Source organism: Actinia tenebrosa, unplaced genomic scaffold, assembly GCF_029948245.1.
Source record: "Actinia tenebrosa isolate PJP-AT-01 unplaced genomic scaffold, QUT_ActTen_1.0 PGA_scaffold10__47_contigs__length_13832649, whole genome shotgun sequence".
Lineage (NCBI taxonomy): Eukaryota > Metazoa > Cnidaria > Anthozoa > Actiniaria > Actiniidae > Actinia > Actinia tenebrosa.
Genome location: NW_028292570.1, coordinates 6,040,058 through 6,060,395, shown reverse-complemented (window position 1 = coordinate 6,060,395; position 20,338 = coordinate 6,040,058). Strand labels below are relative to the sequence as shown.

The 20,338-nt window shown below is 37.4% G+C and overlaps 2 protein-coding genes across 2 annotated transcripts; both read right to left on the bottom strand.

The window, feature by feature from the left end:
* Positions 1-1,940: 1,940 nt before the first annotated feature.
* On the bottom strand, positions 1,941-2,764 carry LOC148912863 (uncharacterized). Its single transcript, XM_089026273.1, has one exon. The coding sequence runs from the start codon at positions 2,703-2,705 to the stop codon at positions 1,956-1,958; it is 750 nt and encodes a 249-aa protein (XP_088882399.1). The 5' UTR covers positions 2,706-2,764; the 3' UTR covers positions 1,941-1,955.
* Positions 2,765-15,593: 12,829 nt separating this feature from the next.
* On the bottom strand, positions 15,594-18,025 carry LOC116291361 (uncharacterized). Its single transcript, XM_089026326.1, has 6 exons — positions 17,570-18,025; positions 17,162-17,241; positions 16,992-17,045; positions 16,753-16,818; positions 16,568-16,630; positions 15,594-16,487 (listed from the first exon to the last, which is right to left on the bottom strand). Exons 1-6 carry the CDS (start codon positions 17,997-17,999, stop codon positions 15,660-15,662), a joined length of 1,521 nt encoding a protein of 506 aa, XP_088882452.1. The 5' UTR covers positions 18,000-18,025; the 3' UTR covers positions 15,594-15,659.
* Between the last annotated feature and the right edge of the window lie 2,313 nt (positions 18,026-20,338).

Below are 20,338 nucleotides of genomic sequence, written 5' to 3'. Positions count from 1 at the left end.
AATCTGTTTAATGACATTATTGAAAATGAAGTGGAGGAGCAAGTTAAAAGTCTGTTTGGTGGTAACTTTCAAGGTTTAAACAATGTCCCAGTTCAGCAGCAACTGAATGGAAGTGACTGTGGGGTTTTTGCAGTTGCATTTGCAACATGTCTTGTTTACGGTGCTAATCCCCAGGACTTTATGTTTCATATACCACAGATGAGACCACATTTACTTGAGTGCCTAAAAGCTGGTGAAATGAGACTTTTTCCACATTTTTGAAATTTACTTAAAGTGCTTATACCACCTCTCTTAATATTTTCAGTATTGATTCTATATATTTTCATATGATTTGAGTGATGCATCTTAAATATATCAAGGTTTATACTTCCAATATGTTAATGAGTGTGATGTCATTATAGGATTTTGAGTTTGCTTCTCATCGCTTTTAAATTGCAACACTGATTACTATGAGGAAAAAAAATTGCTAGTAGTTTTCTATAAATCATGAGAAAGACAATGATGTTATATACAGAATATTTTGCTGCCCTAGAAAAGTTTTGTATATTTAATCTTGCTTATAATGACATCACACTTATTAGCATATTGGAAATATAAACTTTATTTTCTTCAAGATGTATTACTCAAATCACATGAAATTCTTTTACCATTCAAATACTCACTTTATGTAGAATCAATACTGAAAATATTTAGTGAGGTGGTGTAGGCACTTTAATAAAAATGACTACTGCTGTGACACAAATTACAGCTAAAAAACTTATTTAATACAGTTTGGATAGAATAATGAGTATTTAGTATTACATTTCTAATGTTTAGTTCAGAGTTAAGAAATGAAAACAAAGTTTTCTCTTTAGTTCATAACAATATAAAAATATGAAATTTTTAGAAAGTATGGACCATTATGACATGGTCTGACTAAACTTTATCACTGTATGGTTTCTGCAAACCCTGCCATATATTCCAGTGGCTTGTGAGGAAATGGGTTTTTTGCTGCTGCCAATCAAAACTAATTAGCTGAAGCCTAATGTTTTTCTTACTGGCGGCAGTGAAAACCCATTTCACTACAACGTAGGTTAGCCATTTTTAGAAGTTATATATATGTAATATAACTCCTCAGTAGAAAGCTACCGCCCACATACAAATTTTTTCAGCCTTAGGAATATTTTTCTTTTCCAATTATTTCTTTATTTGACATCATGTAGTCCTGTTATAACATGTTAAAGAATGAAAGTGGTATGTTATGATCGTAAAAACATTATGATGGATGTCATAAGTTACTGGTCCTTAACATTTCACATATTTAATAAGTGAAATAATTTATACAGTAAAAGGACCAGCAAAAATAATGATCAGTATGACACCTCATGGGACTCAGCAAAGCATGTTGGCTTGTCAGGGTCACTAAAGCATATTTTAGTAAGTAATATAAACATGTGGGTTTACTGCAAATTATTTTTTCTTGTAAATAAACATAATTGTTTATCTTTATGAAATTAATTGAAATCTTATTTAAATATAAACATAGACCATGGGACTATAAAATTTGTTATAAGTCATTATGCGAGGAGACAGAACAGCAAAGAGAACTACAGCCTGTACAGAAATGACAACCAAATTATGTGTATTTTAATGCCATTACTCAATAATCACTGCTTACAGTTTATATAAAAAGCCAATTTCTTCTGGATTTCTGTTTGCCATTTTGCCTTCTTTATCAACAAACTACAATTTGATATGGGCTAATCAAATGGTATAATGGGAGGGCACAAGTTAACAAGTGCTGAACACACTCTTATAATTCTGTCAATCACCGGCACTTTGGATTCTGGTGGTCCACTCTCGTTGCATATGAGGAAGTCAGTAGGAAGTGTACTCTGTAAGATAGTGTACTTACGGCGTAGCAGACCAATGACCCTTTCCACATGAATTCTTACACTGGCGATGCCCCTTGTCTTTTAAACATCAACTGGGTCCAGTTGGGTCTTGCCTTTAGTGAATGCTGGAATAACCAGCTTTGCTTGCTTGAGGCCAACACTTTCTGCTATTGTGAACCCCCTGTCTGCCATTATCATGTCACCAGGCACTAGTTTGTCCAGTAATCCACAATTTTCAGTCAAATATTTGTCTGAGGTTCTACCTCCCCAAGCTTGTAATATATAGGAAATGGTTCCTTGTGGGGTAATCCCAATCAATACTTTTATTGTGTTGTGGTGTTTATAAGACGAAAAAGTTTGTGCCCGGGCTAGAAGATTAGTTGGTCGATCAATAAAAACTTCAAAGCAGTCTATGACCACAGTCACTTTTTTGCCAAACGCTTGCTGGAAACACATTGGCATAGTTTCCCATAGCTGATTTCTGTCTGGCCAGCAAATGAGTGGCGACAAACGAGAATCCATTACAATCAACCACGAAGAAAAAATCCTGGATACTGTTGGTAGAGATACTTGGAAACGGTATGCCAGTTCTTGAAACGGTATATTAAGTCTAAGCTTTATCAGAACCATGACAAATTCCTGAAATTTGCTAAGAGTTTGACTACGCCGAGTGATGCTTGTAGAAACGTGGTCAAAGATAGTCAACAGAATTTCAGTGGAAGGCAATCCAGTATAAAACCGAACTTTATCGTCTGTGTTAAAATAATCTTTAGTTGGAGGCTGATATCCATTTACCGAAAACATATACTCGAACTCCTCAGTTTGAGACATAGAAGATGTAGTCTGGCAGTTTTCGTTTTCAGTCTGGACGAAGACGCTATGGACGCGGCATGAGTCGGTTTGACTTACAGAGCAGGACATGGAATCATCATGATCACAGCTCGAACACAGATTTAAAGCTTGGTCTTCTTCTTCTACAGCTTCTTCAGTAGATGGACCCTCTGCAAAGTCGATATTTTCGAGGGGCAATCCACTAGCATCTAATTGTTGGCGTTTAACAGCAGCCTCATACTCGAGCTGTTCAAGAGACCTCTTTCGTCTTTCCTTTGATCGGGCAGCTCTCGCTTCCACGGCTTCATTATTTACTTGGCGATATTTAGTTTTACCAAGATTCAAGGTAGGCACCCAGTCGTTGTTGAATCTATCCCACGCTGCTGCCGGCCTTCCTGACTCGAAATGCCTTCCACAAACTCTCTCGTTTTTCAGAACATTCTTCCATTGTATGTCGTCACAACTTATCGCCATAATCCATCTTTCTCGTCTCTCTCTGCTCAGTTCTTCAGCTTCTTCTCCTTGTTTATCAACAACAGAAGGTATCCTGAAGAATCCTATAGCCGTATCTTTTCTGCTATTACTTGAACAGCCTACAATAATACAGTGAACCATGACAAAAGTTGCTATACACCCGTGAAATGACGTGGTTCGATACGCTTTGTTTATATATATGCGACACCAACATGGCGGATAGCAACCGTCGTCAAGCAGTTAGTCACGTGAGTGAAAACCAAGAATAGAAAATTAAAGCTCCGTGAGTGAACTCCCAGTTTTTGCTCGAAGCGCATGGGAGGCAGAGGAGGCGCATGTCATGTGACCTTAGATACCCCACTGATTTACTGAAAGTATAGGCCGATCTTTATTTGTGTTTTTTCCTCATTCATTAGCATAAAAAATATCAAGCTCGTATAAGCAAACTGACTTCAGAAATCGAAAGAGAATGTCTTATTTAGTGACCACTGAAAATTTGAGACTATTATGTTCAATATTTTCGGAATAATATTTTTTTGAAAACGCTATAAATTACAAAGAAATGTATTGTTGTGTGGCAAGCAGTTTTCCAAGTGCAAAATATCTTGTCCCACAAACAACTACACAGTATTCTTTTAAAATATACTACAAGGATTACGAGGCAATTTTATTTTATTTTATTTTCTCAGGGCATGTAACAATTTAAGATCATAGTTAAATTATATTCTGAAATCTTCTAGCTAATTTGTCAAGCTTGTGGGACATATCAGGCAACCAAGCAGTGGCGGATCCAGGATTTTTCAAAGGGGTGTTCCGTTTCTTAAACTGTGTATAATTCTCTTTTGTTTAGTCGATGTTTGACAAAAAAATTGGCTCTAATTTCATCTAATTTACTATCTAGTAACGGAACTTAAAGGTAAGTTAAACATTATAACAGCAAATATCAAAACTACTTAATTTTTTAAATTAAAATTTATATAAGACATATTTCTATTACCTAGAAGATCAAGCCTTCAAGGGGGGTTCCATGGACCCCTTCGACCCCCTGGATCCGCCACTGCCAAGGGTAGTGAAAACTATGAATTGACTATACATAAATACCTTGAGTGTTGCAGATAGTACACAGAAAGTATTTTTTCTTCGTTCTTAAAGATATGTCATTTTGATTAAAATGTTTTTGAAATTTTAGGGATGGATTGGCACATTGTTTCAGTTAAAGCAAAGGCTAGTACCATGCACAGAAGGGAGTAAGTAACCTGTATATATGTATATGCTTTATGACAGTTTTGATGTTTATTGAATGTGAAAAAATCAATAATAATATGTGTTATATTAAATGCCAATGTTATGTATGACAATATTATGCAATATATGTAATAATGAAAAAGTGTCACGAATGAATGCATTTATTAATCAATGCTTGCTAGTGTTTTTCACTGACCAGTGCATGGTATATAAGTATACACTGTACATATATATAATTTAGAATATGCTAATAATAGTCATAATGAAATATTTCGAATGCTGAAACTAGTTCTAAGGTTTTTTGGCTGGGTTAATAGCAGTGGTGTCGAGCACAAATTTGGACTTTGATTTTTTAAAGTTCCACTTTTGCTCTGAACTTCTGTTTCCCGAGCTTGCTCAGGAAATTTTACTTGAGGAGCTTTGCTCAAGAAAAAGTATCTGTGGGAGATGAATTTTTGCTGCAAAATAAGGTCTCTCTTATCATAAATGTTATAAACACGAGCAAGCCAGTGTTAAACACAAGTGAGCTAACAGTCTTTTATATTTGAAATCCGTGAGCTAAGCCATCATTTTTGATGAGCGCACACCATATGAGCACATGACATTAGAGGTGAACATTTTTATGCTCATTCTGCTCATTTCCTCACATGTTGACTCATTGCACCCAAAATGAGCAATATGGGTTGCTCATTTCCTTGCTCATTTCCATGCTCATTCTGCACAAGCCAATATAAAATAAACAGTTCAATTACCAAGCATATACAATAAAATCCTTGAGATTTAAAAACACTGAGACCAACCATTTGTATCAAAGTTGTTGCTTTAGTTCAATTTTAAATACATTCTCTAGTATTAAAAAACAACAAAATATCTTACTATTTATTATATGTGGTTATGAAAAATAAAGGACATTATAGTACGTCAGACACCCAGGGTAGCTGCTGTTCAACAGTTGCTCATCTTTGCTGTTCCCCTGTAACAGTTCAATTTCCAGTCCGAGCACCCTTAAAATTGAGTCCAATTCTGAAGTGGTGAAAGCTCTCGATAAATAATATTCTCTCTGAATTTCATAATTTTGTACACTGTACACTGGGATGGAATTGATCCAGTGAAAGTAGGCTCATGATGAACATGGATATTTTTAGACTCACTCAAAAATGGGTCTGGTCTTCCTTATGGTTACCAGCCTTTTTGACTCCATATATGTATATCCATATCCACGGCTTTAATTGCCGACTCAGGCTGTAATGGTACAATTGATCATTTATCACAAAGTGAATAAGGCAATATGGTTAAATGTAAAATAATAATTCCAAATATAATATTCCAATAAGAAGGACTAATGAATAATAAATAGTATAGCTAATATTTTTATGTGTATAAGTAGCAAGCTATTAAAACATTTAACTAGAGAATTCAACAATAAAAACTACAGTACTGCCTGAAATCATTGAGGCATAAGACGCGTCCGTCGCGCGTTCAGTGCACGCGGTAAAAACGCAAATAAGCCGCGTCCTGACCTAGAATTGACCGCGATTTAACCGCGGTTGCCGAAAAAACGCGTCCCATACAGTATCATACTGTACAAAGCGCTGTTTGGTTATACAGTATTCCTACTGGTTTGGCATTCAACGAAATATTTTTTATGGCACGAGTTCGAGTTTTTTAAAAGTTCCATTTAGGAATCGAGTTTGAGTTTGTACCAACCAGTACAGGAGTCGATTTTTTTTGTGTGTAGAATTTCTTTGGAATTAATTGTTTCATCAATCGAAAATGAGCTAACTGTGTTTAAATGTGGTCATATGCGATTCTCTTGCCTTTTTGTACTGTATCTTGTGGGGAGCGTTTCTACCTCGATTTTGATCCAGTTGGAATGGTTAATCTATCCAAAAGTTCCAACTATTTTATAAAATAATAGTATTTAATGCTTTCGTGCTTTATTTCAAGGTAATAGAGTAACATTGGACGAAAAAACGAAATTACATTAGATATTTTAGAGCCCGACATAGATAATTGATTACAGTGTAACGCTGCTACATGTATGACGTTTATCTTGTCGCATACTCTTATGCACGGGCGTTTGTACGTTTTAGATCTCTCAAACATTCTTCGTCCTGCAATTTCCTAAGGCAACTTTTATTTATACGTCTACATTCACAACAGAATTCGTTACTTCGATTCACTCTTGGGCTACTCGAAATCATAAACAAGATAATACTAAAACTAAGCGATAGTCTTCTACTAGGAAGAAACATCCGCTCTGATCTGACATTGTTGTTGATTTCACACTTATGTTGGGTTACAATTATACATGCAAGATTCATATTTCTTCTATGGAACTGTCCAACATCAACTTGCATGAAAAAAGGTCATACTGGAAGATAACTAAAAGAAACTAAAAAATCGCGAAAATGCTGCCTATAAAAAACCAACAAAATTTGTTAAAATTCAATGTTTTAACCGGCAGGGTCTATAAGATTTTTACTGAAAAATGCCGACTGGTAAATGCCGACTTACCATACAATAGAAGCTGTATCGCAGTCTTAATCAGATTTAATTATGTATGGTAAGGCAGCATTTTACCAGTAAAAGTCTTATAGACCCTGCTGGTTCAAACATTAAATTTTAACAAATTTTGAATACAGTTTTTGACAATGACACAAAATTATATTATTATTTTTCTATAATAAACAATGACACTTGACAATGACACAAAAGTATCCTGAGTCGCAAATTTGACTTCTTCATTGATTGTTTTGCGTTGTGTTGATTCATTTCATTATAAGTTGATAGTAAATACGGTATATATTGGGCTGCATACCATAGGAGTATCACTTTTTCTCTAGCCCTGTGTACAGCTATTTCTTCTCGAGCACTCACGCCAAAATGGTTCGCTCTTCTGATTATGTCAAACTAAGAATTTTGTTTTTTTACAATTCCAATAAGAAAATTTCTGAGACTGTGAAACTTCTTAAGGAAGAGGGTATTGCTGTCCACCGAAACACTGTGGCTCGACATTATAAGAAATATAAGTCCGGTATCAATCTGCGTGATAAAACTAGCCGAGGTCGTCCATTGGTTCTGTCCGATCAATATTACGACTTCATCGACAAAAAGATGGAAGAAAACGATGAGTTGACAGCAGCAGGTAAGTAAAAGAAATGTATTTGTTCTTTATTTATCATGAAACCTGAGATTTAAAGTTTGTCTTTTTCCTCCATAGGACTACAACGACTACTGAAGGACACCTTCGACATTTCTCCATCTTTGTCCGTCATAAAAAAAGTCCGGTTTAAACTTGGATGGGTGAAGAGTGGGCCTAAATATTGCCAGGTAGTAAGGGAGGCAAATCGAATCAAACGTTTAGAGTTTTGCCAAAAATGCAATCAAGATAATGAAAAGTTTGAGGATGTGATTTTTACGGATGAATCAAGCATTTGGCTTGAAAAGCATGCGAAAGTTTGTTTCCGTAAAAAAAACATGCCTCCCAAACTGAAACCTAAGGTTAAACACCCTTACAAGGTGCATGTTTGGGCAGCCATTTCTAAGCGGGGAGCTTCACCCATCCTTATTTTCACCGGCATTATGGAAAAGGTGTTCTTTACAGAGAACATCCTCTGTGACAGCCTACTGCCATTCATTGAAGAGCGATTTCCTGATGGTCATCGATTTCAACAGGATAATGATCCCAAACATAAAAGTAAGAAAATGTCGATTGTGGTATACACTGATCCTTTATCACGGATTTTAATAATCAATTTATCTAATTGGGTTTCTCTAATTGTTTGATTTTAGGCAAATTAGCGATGCAGTTCATAGCGGACAATAATATAAATTACTGGTGTACTCCTGCTGAAAGCCCTGACCTAAACCCGATAGAAATGCTATGGCATGAGATGAAGCACTTTCTTCGAAAGGATGTCAAGCCGAAGAACAAGGAAGAGATCCTAGCAGGCATCCAGCAGTTTTGGAAGACGGTGACGCCAGAAAAATGCCGACGGTACATTGGTCATCTTGACAAAGTCGTGCCAAAAGTCATCGAACGGGAAGGCCGAGCATCAGGCTACTAAAGTGGCAAGAAAAACACTAAAAACGGCTCTTTTAGGAGCCAACAACTGACTTAAAAGTCAGTGACATATTATGCTTGTCATACTTTTGAATAAAATTAAAAGAAGAGTTTGATCGTTTTTGTAGATCTGATTTTAATGAAACACATTGAAAATAGTATACATTTCCTGATGTACTCAAACTACTGTCTTGAGAACAACTCAGTAAATATTTTCACAAAATTCCACGATAAACTTTTGATTTTATCTCTTTTCTAAGATTTGAGTTTATATTTTAATATAAATTAATGGTGAGGAAAATTCCCTTTCAGAACATGTGAAAATATGTTTTATGAAAAAATGTGTTTGAATGGATTTTGCAGTCAATTTCCTGACATGGAACGGAGTCTTTTGCTTACATTTCCACACAGAGTTGTTGTTGTTGTTTCTTTTAGAATTGTTTACCTAAGGGGCAAGTCGCATTACAGTATTTTTTGATCAAAATGTGTCAATAATCCTCTCGACATCTGTCAACGACATGCCTTTTGTAATGCGACTCTAAGTTTTCCGAATCTCCAAAATTTTGTAAACCAGCAAAAACTTCAAAGACGCCGTAATGCTTGGGTGGGGCAGGATGATTTGACAGATCATGTCATGTTAACAGTTAACAGATCGCTTGATCAGTATCTGCAAGAGTTTTAGGGAATTTTATGTAATCATTCCTTAGGTCATACAAAGCATTCACGACATCTTGCAGTGCTTCAATGACAGTTGTTCGTCCAACGCAAAATGCAGGAGCAATACTGACATGTGTTCCCGTGAGCCAACCGATATAGTCCAATAGCCAGTACTTTACTTGGGGTCAAACAGTCTCTAAATATTGAGTTCCGTCTAACCAATCTAGGACCAAGGATATTCATAATGATATTAAAAGTAGCACGGTTAACCCTTAATAATTCTTTGAAATGTCCATCTGGAACCATTAAGTCATTGTAATAAACATCAAACCATGATTCTTGTGGACGATTGATTTGCCAAGCATACGGGGCTACTCGTATTCTACGCCGATGTCGAGCTCTTCTTCTAAGGAATGCTATATTCAACATAAACCCATATTCTGCTAGCCATGCCTCGTACAAGACAAAAAAAGCAAAAATCTGCTGTTGTCGAAGTTGATTGAAAAGAAGAATTAATACAATTGCTGTCGCTACTGTACTAATGCATTTTGGCGGGGAGTTCAATGTTTATAATAATTGGCGGGAAGTTGAAGTGAAATTTAACACTGCTCAAATCATGACTTTCTTAATCTGTTTGTGTAGTGCGACTGTGAATTGCATAACAAAAAATTTAGATTTCCTGAAAAATTTTAAATATTTTGAAAACAATTTAATTTGCAAATGTAAAATTTAGGCTGTAATGCGACTAATCCCTCTTTTGTTTGTCAGTTGTGATAGGCTACCTAACCGCTTCGTAAAAGAAGTCAAGAAGGTGTTAGATATTACTTAGCATCCGGTTCTTGTTTCCATAAAAATGTCTGAGATAGCTGGATGAAATATTTTCCATTATATGCCTTTACCTTATAAAATTATTCTCCATAGGAATAACTGTCATATGCTATCAGATTTGTAATTCATCATTAAGCAAAATCACATTAACGGCGAGTCAATGACCAGCTATTCGAACGAAACTAAAGTGAATATTTAAAATAAACATATAATAACTGGAACTTAAAAGAAGTCTTTTTTCAGACAAAGTTTTTTATTCAGTTATATGTCATTTTTTGTTGATTAAATATTCAGAATAAGGTTGTAACTTTCTAAGTGCACACGCAGCATAAAGAGACAAGTAGGATAGTCGCGATTACCCAGATTGGTAGCATAGGAAATAACGCATCTGTGAGGTAACCCATCACTGACAAGACAATCACTTGTTTAAGATGCCGGCTTGACTACTGGAATGCATTTTTTTATGACTGACAAACTAGTGGTTAGTTCGCTTATTAAAAATACCGTGTTGTAACCTAAATATTTATTCAATTTTGTGATGTGAAATTTGAAACTCTTCGCACCTATATATACCCTGCCGACTCACACCGTTCTTTCATACTCAGATCACAATGGAGAAGAGAAATGCGAGAGTTTTATATCCGTGCTTCATATGCTTGCATAGAGCAACGGATGTTCAAGAAACTTAAAGACCTCAAAATTCATCTAATACATTTTCACCATCTGCCCAAACACACCCATGCAGATGATAAGTGTCCGTAATGTGGACTTCATCTCACAGGCGGTCTTCACGAGATTTTTGCCCATGTGGGCCTAGAAAGTAGATCACTCACAGAGAGCCAGCACTTTTACAAATGAGTGGAGCACAAGTTTTACATAATACAGGTTTGCTCAATGATGAGGTTAGAAACGTTATCATTTTTGTCGATAACGGACTTTCTGACAGTATCCATCGCTGATCAGCGAGGCTGCTTCCTGAGAGCATAAAACTTGTTTGTAAAACTTTTTGAAATACAATAGATGCCGCTAGTACTCAAACTTTCAAAAGAAAACGAGATATGTCGGTTTAATCAAAGTATAACTCAACTCAGCAGGCTTTGAGTTGAAATTTACGAGCACAAAATTCTTATTAGTAGGGTAGACTGGCAAAGACAGTGAATAGAATTCCCCTCCATTGGTTATTGAATGATTTTTTTAAACCCTGTATCACGAATAAAGGTGAAAAATATAAATCAGAAGAAAAGAAAAGAAACTAAGACTGAAATTAATTGTGTGAGGCTCGCAATCTTAGTTTTAGTTTTGTCGTTTCTTGATTCTAAAAAATTCCACTAAGCTAGGTCTGACGAATAGATATAAAAGCTTTGTCACTTACAATATAAAATATACGTGTAAGTCAAGTAGAGCAAGGAACTGTCATAATACTAAATTCGACCAAGCGGTCAGTAAATGAGTTAAAAAAGCGAATAGAAATGTCCATACACTAGCTTGAGTTATGTAGGTCAAAAACTTTGGTTCTCAAGACGCTGGTATTCGTTCTGTCCCGAATAGACAAACAAACTAACTTAACAGCCATTAGCGGATGCGCTCTGTAAAATAGATTCTTCAATAATACCGTAATAGCCATTCAAAAGACAGATAATAATAATAATAATAATAATAATAATAATAATAATAATAATAATAACTTTATTTAAGTCTCTATCTTCTAGCAGGGCACAAGTACCCTACTAATTGGGGAGACTATAACATAATACTAGAAATGTAAATGATAATATAAACAGTAAATAAAATTTAAATATAAATGTAAATATAAATATAAATTTAAATATAAATATATATAAATATATAGGTAGATATAAGTCTATGAAATATAAATATAAATATGATTCCGTTAAAAAAAAAAAAAAAAAAGATAAATAAATATAGATATAGTTTCGATATTTGTTGAACTCACTCAGTTCTCATAGTAAGAGTAAATAGATAGATTAATATGATTGAAGCGAGTGTTACTTTATCAACTTAGTCAGGTCTGAAACTCTTATTCCTTTCTTAAATGCTTGAAGGGATGGCGATGATCTTAACGAAGTACTAAGCTTAGACCATAAGTGTGGTCCAAAATACCTTAGGCTATTTCTCCCATACTTTACAGTGCTATAGCTAGGCAATGAAAAGTCTATGTTCCTTAGATTATATTTATGCGTGGGTGATTTAAATAAGTCAATTAAAGTTCGTGGTAATAACTTATTTTTGATTTTATACATGAAGATCACAATGTTCTGGAGTCTTCTGTTGTACAATGTGGTGAGCTTTGCTCTCTTCAATAGTTCTTCGTAGGGTGACTCATAGTCGCAGTATACAGCTCTCAGTCCTCTTTCGTTGATTCGCTCTAGTTTATTTTTGTCGCCTGCTTTGCAAAAGTGCCAGACTAGACTGCAGTAATCAAAGTGAGGTAGAATGGCTGACTTGTAAATCTGCAGTTTCGCGTGGATGGTTATTAATTTACGTAACCGTGTGAGGATTCCTATCTTCTTGCTTGTTGTAGAACAAATAGATGATATATGGTCTGTAAATATCAGTTCCTTGTCCAGGGTCACTCCTAGCAGTTTAAATTTATCTTCCTGACTGATGTTAAAATTGCCTATAATAACGTTCCTTGCATCTTGTACGTGTTTGTCTCTGGTCATTACCATGGCTTTATATTTACTGATGTTACCTTTCAAATAGTTCCATCTGTACCAATCTGCGGTGTTACTACCATCCTGTTCTATAGAGTTAATAACCTCTTTCATTTCCTTGTGTGATGAGTAGAGTTGGTGGTCGTCTGCATACATTGAAAGTTGTGATTTTATTTCCTCATAGAACAGATCGTTTTGGAATATGTTCCAAAGGGCTGGTCCCAGTGCAGAACCCTGTGGACATCCTCTGTTTACTAATTTCCAGTCGCTAGTGTAGTTTCCAATTCTCACTCTGTTTTCCCTGTCTTCGAAGTATGATTTAAAGAGCTTGATGGAGTCGTTTGAGAGACCATAGGACTGTAATTTAGCTAGCAATAAAGGAGGGTACATGGAGTCGAAGGCCTTACTCATATCGGTTGATAAGACGGCTGCTGATTCATTGTTGTCTAATGACTGTTTCCAATCTTCCACTAATCGAACTAAGGTAGTCTCGCAACTATAAGTACTTCTGTAAGCTGACATGAATACATCAAGGATATTTTCAGATAGTTCTTTCAGCTGCAGGCAGAGAAGTTTTTCAAAAACTTTATCCACTGATATTAGCACGGTGACTGGTCTGTAATTCTCTATGCACAAAGGATCATCGTTCTTGTGAATTGGAGTCCATTCTCCGCGTTTCCATTCCTTTGGCCACACCCCTTGCATGATAGCCTGATTGTACATCGTTGTTAGAGGCCCTGTTAGTTCCTCTGCTGCCAGCTTAAGAATACTTGGGGGTATGAGATCATATCCCATTGCCTTGTTAGGGTTTAAATTATTCAAAGCTGAAAGTACCTCGCTGTGTTCGATGGTTCTAAAGCTGAATATATTTTCGGCCCATTTGTCCTTGATCTTTTCAACACTCACATGATTCGAGAGAAGGCCTTCAGTTACTCTTGGTATGTCCCCGATGTTGTCTGCTATTGTAGAAAAATAGTTGACAAACATTCCTGCCACTTTACTCTGATCTTGAAGCACTTCGTCTCCAGCCTTAAGTATAATCTCGTTGTTATCTTTATTCTTGTTATTCATAAAAGGTGCAAAAGTTCTATACAAGGATCTGGGATTTTCTTTTAGGTCCGCAGCTTTAATTCTCCAATAGCTCTTTATTGCTTTCCTTCTGAGACGGGATGCGACGTTTCTCCAATGTCTCATCTCTTTCAGACTTGCTTCGGTTTGTAACCTTTTGTGTCTTTTTGCCGATCTTCTTTTCTTTCTTATTGCCTCTTTCCATTCCGCTGTTATGTAAGGTGCATCTCTTTCCCTCACTCTCATTTTTTTCAGGGGCATGTGTTGGTCTAGTACTTTGATCATTTCGGTGTGCCAGGTTGTGTACTGCTCGTCTACAGAGCTTAAATTATGTAAATTAAGATTTCCCATAGCATTTTTTATGTCTTCCTTGACTTTATTTTCATCTAGGTGTCTTGAGCTCCTAAAAGATATGACTTTGAATGGATGTTGTTTCACTTTGGGTTTCAGAAAGCCATAGATCATAGCGTGATCACTCAGACCAAAATCAATGACTCCCGCTGTATCAAACAAATCATCCCTGTTGGTAAGGATTACATCTATGAGTGTTTCGCTGGTGGGAGTTACTCTCGTACACTCTTCGATTAGACATGTAAGACCAAATACATCTTCTAGATCGTTAAGAATCTTTCCTTCTATACTGCTTGGCTTGAGCTTATTAAGATTTAAATCACCAAGGACCATTACGGTCTGTCTCTTGTGAAGAGCCCATGTGAGTATGTGATTCAGTTCGTCTTGGAGATCCGAGTAATATTTACTGTTGGGTGATCTTGATGGTGGCCTGTATGATCCTAAAACGACCGAGTTATGTTCACCAATCTCGACGTCTAGAGCGAGGGGTTCCAGTGTGCTGTAAGTTTTCGTCAGCTTCAGTCGTTTGATACTTTAATTAATCCCAAGCTGATAAATACATGTTTACCACAGTGTGATTTTCAGTAGCTTTTGATTACACGAACACGGACATGCACTGGAAAGTTTTAGTAATATTAACTTCATCAACGCGAAGGAGTCCTATCCGTCCTAAAGGCCCTTTTTTGTCATGATACGAAAACAAAAACTATAAAGATACGGTTATGAGTTTATCGAACTGCTCCATTGTATAGGTGTTATTACTGTACTTCCGACGAACCAAATGAGTCTATTATTTTTTAATTTGAGATCTATTGATCAGACAAGCAAAATATTCTATTGCTTTAGCATTAGTGCATGGTACGCTGGATTTATAGCTTTCCTAGGTGAGATTCTACTATTCCTATATCGTGCCCTGAGTCATGGATTATAACGCTGAGATAGACAAACTCCGTGATAGTAGATTGGGTAGTCTAGAGTCCTTGTATGTGTTAAAAGTTGAGCTGATGAGAGCAAGGAGAAATGTTTTATCGACACAGCAACGCTTTGGAAGATGGTCAGTGGTAGCAGTAATAAACAGATCGCGCCTCCAACAGCTCACGCTCTCTTACCGGCGGTTGGAGAAATCAGTCAGAGAAGACATAGAGACTATTGATAAACTCGAGGAAGCTCTGATCTCAAGAGTTGCTGCATAGCTTTTCAACATCAACAAAAAACGGCTCTTATAAGAGCCAAAAAAAGTCACTAAAGTCAATGACCGACTGTTGTGCCAACGGATTACATCTTATATATAAGATATAAAAATAAGTTTAAATTTTTCCCACTTGTACCGCTTTATTGTATCATTACATTGCCTTCCTACTACAACTAAATATCAGATATTTTCAGATTGCTAGTTTTTATGGTTATCTATCACGACCCCGACATATATCTGAAGCAAAACAAAAAGCGAATGCCAAAAATTTTTAAAATGTTTATTTTTTATTTTCGTCAAGTTGTGTTCAGGAATACACTAACAATGACAAACAGTTATGATCATTACTAATCCCTCAGCCGAAGGTTTTTTGTTTCATGAACTGTAGTAGGCATTTCTTAATACATATTTTTATTTTTAGGTGTTTTATTTTTCCTTAGGAAGGAGTCGATTGCCTTTCGGCAATCTCTCCAAGCCGATTCCTGTTCCATAGGGGGTACGGGGTAAAATTGCATCATAAGGCTCTTTATTTTTTGAATCCTTATAGGGTCGAGAGCTTTTTTACCCCGCACCCCCTCGACATTCCGTCCCAAAAGTTCGCTGCTCTGGAAAAGCTCTCTTATAAGGCGTACTCCAAAGTTCATCTTTGAGCTTGCTTGGTTTCTAATAATGATTAGCCGTTCATTTGACAGCTCACTGTTGTCAGGAGAACTGAGACATCCACTATCCTCTGTGGCTGTGAAAATGTGCGTGTTGCCTTGTTGTGGAAAATGATGTTCTGGTGTTTGAAATTGTTGTTCTGCAAGGACATGTGTGTTTGATTGCGTGGCAGTTTGTGGCAATGTATGGGGATTTGTGGCGTGAAAGTTTGGCAATGGTGTGTGTATTCGTGTATGAAGAAAGGAAAACAGTTCATCAAATTTTCGGTCGACATAGCTGACGAGTCTTTTTTCCAACTCCCCTATAGCCGCTTCAACAGGATCGAACTGTGTAAGTTGCCGCTGTACTCGGTAACGTCGGGGAGTTGGGGGTGAAAAATCGTCATGAAAAAAAGGACTACCAGGCAAAGAAGGAAGCGGACTATAATGGAATGATGATGACAAAGGGCTGGGGGATCGCATGGAGCGTTTTGGTGTTGTAGTGTGATGTGAAGTGCTGGAGGATAGTGGAGATCCAGGCAGACTGACAACGAAGGTGTCATTCATTAAATCCCCAGATGGTATTTCCTATGGAAGAACATAAAACAAGAAGTTTAACATCAAAATGAGATTGCTTTTTATTTTTATATGACTTTAAAATAGCTTACCGTTTTCTTTTCTTCAACACTGGCGTCCTTTCCAGGAGAATAGCGACAAATTACAGTGGCAGGCTACATAATAGTAATAATAATAATAAACGCTTGAGAATACATTCATGCCAAATTAAATTTTGTACGTAGCTTTTTTTTTTTTTTTTTTTTTGAGGAAATTCCAACACATTGCAATGACTTACCTTTTTAGCTGTTTTTGCAGGCTGTGGCCTCGCGGTCTTGGCTGCTGCCCTCCTATCAGTTGGTGTCTAAATAAATGATATCATTATTTTTAGATAGAGTATCAATTTAGACCGCGGTTATTAATCCGAGATCTTTCAACTCGCACAGGTGAAGCGATTTTTTTTGGAAAATTTCTAGCAATGTATCTTGACAAGTTCATCTTTGTAATGAAATGAGCTTGACACATGCACTGACTTACTTTCTCATCTTTCTTTGCTTTTTTTGGTTTCGTGTTATCACCGGCAGTTGATTCCTAGATAATTTATACTAGTTTAGTAAGGTTATAAATTATCTATTTTATTTTATCCATCTAAATATTCACTTTTTGGGCATGCGCTCGTCTTCATTATTTTCAGTCGTAATACTCACCTTCTTTCTTTTCCTCGGCTCTTTGACAGGTTTCTTCGCCTGTATATGCAAAAACCAAGATGAGATACAAAATACTATTGCTGATGATTGTTTCATTAAGAATTGGTTGCCACACAAAAAAAATTGCGCGTTCACACAAACTTTGCATTTCATTGAGAGTAAAAAAAATCTAAAAAAATCTAAAAAATAGAACCGAAGTTAGTGTTTTTGGTTACGAGTGACAAAAAAAAAAAAAAAAAAAAAAAAAGAAAGAAAGAAACTGACGGAACCCTGCCTGTTTTGAAGGAGGATAGACCACTTGAATTTGGATGGCAAAACGCGGCACCATAGTTAATAGATTAACTATGGCGGCATATTCAATTAAGTGGAAACTGGTATGTCCCTAAGTGTTATCTTAAAAAAAATCACGATGACTTACTTCTTCTTCGTATTCTTTTTCATTTTCTCCTTCTCCTTTCTCTTCTTCGTTTTCTCCTTTTTCTTCTTCTTCAAACAAATGGCGGTTTTCACTATCGCTCAAAAACTGACTTTCTACTTCACGTAGCTTTTGAACATCATCTACAAAAAAAAATATTGTGGTCAGTATATTGCATAGCTGGCCTGAAATCATGACAAAAATTACATGCAACTCACCTTCCACTGCGATTATTTGTGCCTCTAAAGGTTCTTTGAGGGTTCCATATTTTACTTTTACAAGGCTGCCAGGTTTGGTGTTGGTTCCAATTAATACTTTACATATATTTGAGATCTTAACTATACTAACAGTCTTATCGCATTTGAAATAAAATAGGCCGTACTTGAAAACCTTGAGCTGGTTGCGTAGAGAAATGGAAGGCATGATAGTTAAACGACTAGGTGAAACTAAAACGCAGTTCTGAGGCTGTCTGTGCGGGTAAACAAGCAATGCAGCGCGGCTTATTTTTATATCGAAATCAGGACAAATAAAATAGTACTGCAAAAGAGACGCAAAGAAATCCAATGTGCGATGAAGCGCGGTTTTTGCTGAAACAGGACAAAAGAAATAAAACTGCAATCACAATGATCATCATACTACCAAGAATATGAAAAGGGCCGATGTGCGTATTACACGTAAGATAATACCGTCAAATACGGGTTTAGACAAAAAGTTGTTAACTACCGGAGACTCGTCTTGGTTGATAAGGAATGTGTTAGCTTTTTGCTTGATGTTTCAATAGCCATTCCTACAAAGGCAGTATCAAAGCTAAAATATTGTCAGAAAGCCGTCGGTTGAAGTTCTCGTCGAAAATACATGTAATGGCCATGCAAGAAAGCCTGCTTAACAAAACATGCTGTTCTACGAGGTTGCTTACCCTGTTACCGTAGTCATTTACGGTGCGTACAAGATAAAGACGCCAGACGTTAAGAAGTTGAAACCGATGCGACATCCCGGTAATTGAGTAGGGAAGTTAGTAAGAGAGTTCTTTGAAGACTCCTCTCGGGGCGGTAAACTGACTTTGAAGAGAAGAGAAGCCATCAGGAAATGGGAAAAAGATACTAATAGGACCGGAGGGTCGATAGACAACATCAAGAAGTTAGAAACGGCGCTGGAGAGGCGAATCCATGTGAAAGATATCACCGACGGCTTTATTTACTCCGGAACACACAAATATGGGGGCCGTGGTGCGCCTATAGTCATCTACCAGCACAATGGGCATGCCTGGCGCGAACTGCGGTTCCCAAGAAAGAAGGAAACGAAGGTCTATAAGAATTCTCCATTGGTAGAGTTAATCCATGAGAATTCCATTTGGTTGATGGATTCAGAAGGAAGTCAGTTTATGACGCAAGACGGCACTTTGTATCGACCCGAAATTGAACAACAGCGCCTTCAAAGTGCCTGTGAGACCTTAGGGGAAGACTTCTCTGACGAGGTCCTTAGCAGTCGCAGCTTGGACTTCTTAGCCGCAAAGAAAAGAAATGGATGGAAACCTACCCCAAAAGAGTTCGGAGACATAGCCAAAGCCTGTGTAGAACACGGTCACGGTGGTCTGTGGAACATGGAATACGACGAAGACCAATACGTGTCTTTGGATATGAAACACTGTTACCCTGCAAGCTTTAAAGGTCTAGGAGATTGTAAGGAATATTACGACCGTTACGGACATCCAGACTCCCAATTCTTCCGTGTGTCTCTAGATGGTCACTACGGCTCCCCGGCAACGGGGTTTGTATCCAATATCTGCATCCAATAATCTATGCGTGGTACGGAAAGCACCTGCAGGAGAAAGAATGGATACCGGTGCCCTTATTGAAGTTCTTTGAAGAGCGTAAGCTGCTCGAATACACAGCGCATGAAGCCATACTTTGTCATAGCGCCTTTACACAATGGCTCCCAGAGCACAACCCCACAGCGCAGATTGTTATAGGTAAATTCACACAGGGCGCTAAAGAAGGAGAAAAACATATGCAGCGTCGCTTGATAACAGACGAAGGCGAACTAAGCTTCCTTATAAAGCGCGCACATGACCAAGGAATGATGGTGTCCGTGGAGAAATGGGATTATTTCATAGAAGCCGAGCAGAGAGAACGTAAGTGGAATGCTTTGTGTTACTACCAGGACCATCGACCGCAGTATTATCATCTGCGTGCCAGCATGCTTGCATATGTGCACATTAACCTTCTCGCAATGTTACTGCGGTTTGACAAAGAGGACGTTCCGCGCGTAGCTACGGATTCCTTGTACGTAAAGCCCAAAGTGTTAGAAAAGATGAAGGAATTCTACACCGACGACGAACTCGCAGAAAGTGGTCAATGGCGTGTCAAAGATGAAGAAATAAAAGCTTGGAGAGAACGCGTAGAATATCACGGCGAGCACACCCGGGGCACCGTAACGCCGACGGAAGAGCCATTACCGTCGGTTGCGGACCCAATCTCTTACCAACGCTTCTCTTACCTTTAAGGTACGGGAGGCAGCGGTAAGACGACGCGCGTACTGCAGTTATTCCCAAAAGTAAAGGTGCTAACGCCAACGCACCGTTTGGAAAGAGAACTCTGCGAAATGGGCCACGACGCTCAAACGTACCACAGCTTCTTTCGTTGGAATGGCCAAAAGTGGGTACCGGAAGCTATCCACGACATACCACCGGTAATACTTTGGGATGAGATTTGCACCGTACCTTTGGAAATCCTGCAGGAGTTCGTAGAGTTCCTCCGTGGAAA

Excerpts from the sequence above, each read along its gene's own strand:
- LOC116291361 (XM_089026326.1), bottom strand. The coding sequence starts at position 17,999 with ATGCCTTCCATTTCTCTACGCAACCAGCTCAAGGTTTTCAAGTACGGC. Across the intron at positions 16,631-16,752 it reads CTGCAAAAACAGCTAAAAAG|CCTGCCACTGTAATTTGTCG; the intron begins GTAAGTCATTGC and ends ACTATTATGTAG. Across the intron at positions 16,488-16,567 it reads GTGTTGAAGAAAAGAAAACG|GAAATACCATCTGGGGATTT; the intron begins GTAAGCTATTTT and ends GTTCTTCCATAG.
- LOC148912863 (XM_089026273.1), bottom strand. The coding sequence starts at position 2,705 with ATGTCTCAAACTGAGGAGTTCGAGTATATGTTTTCGGTAAATGGATAT.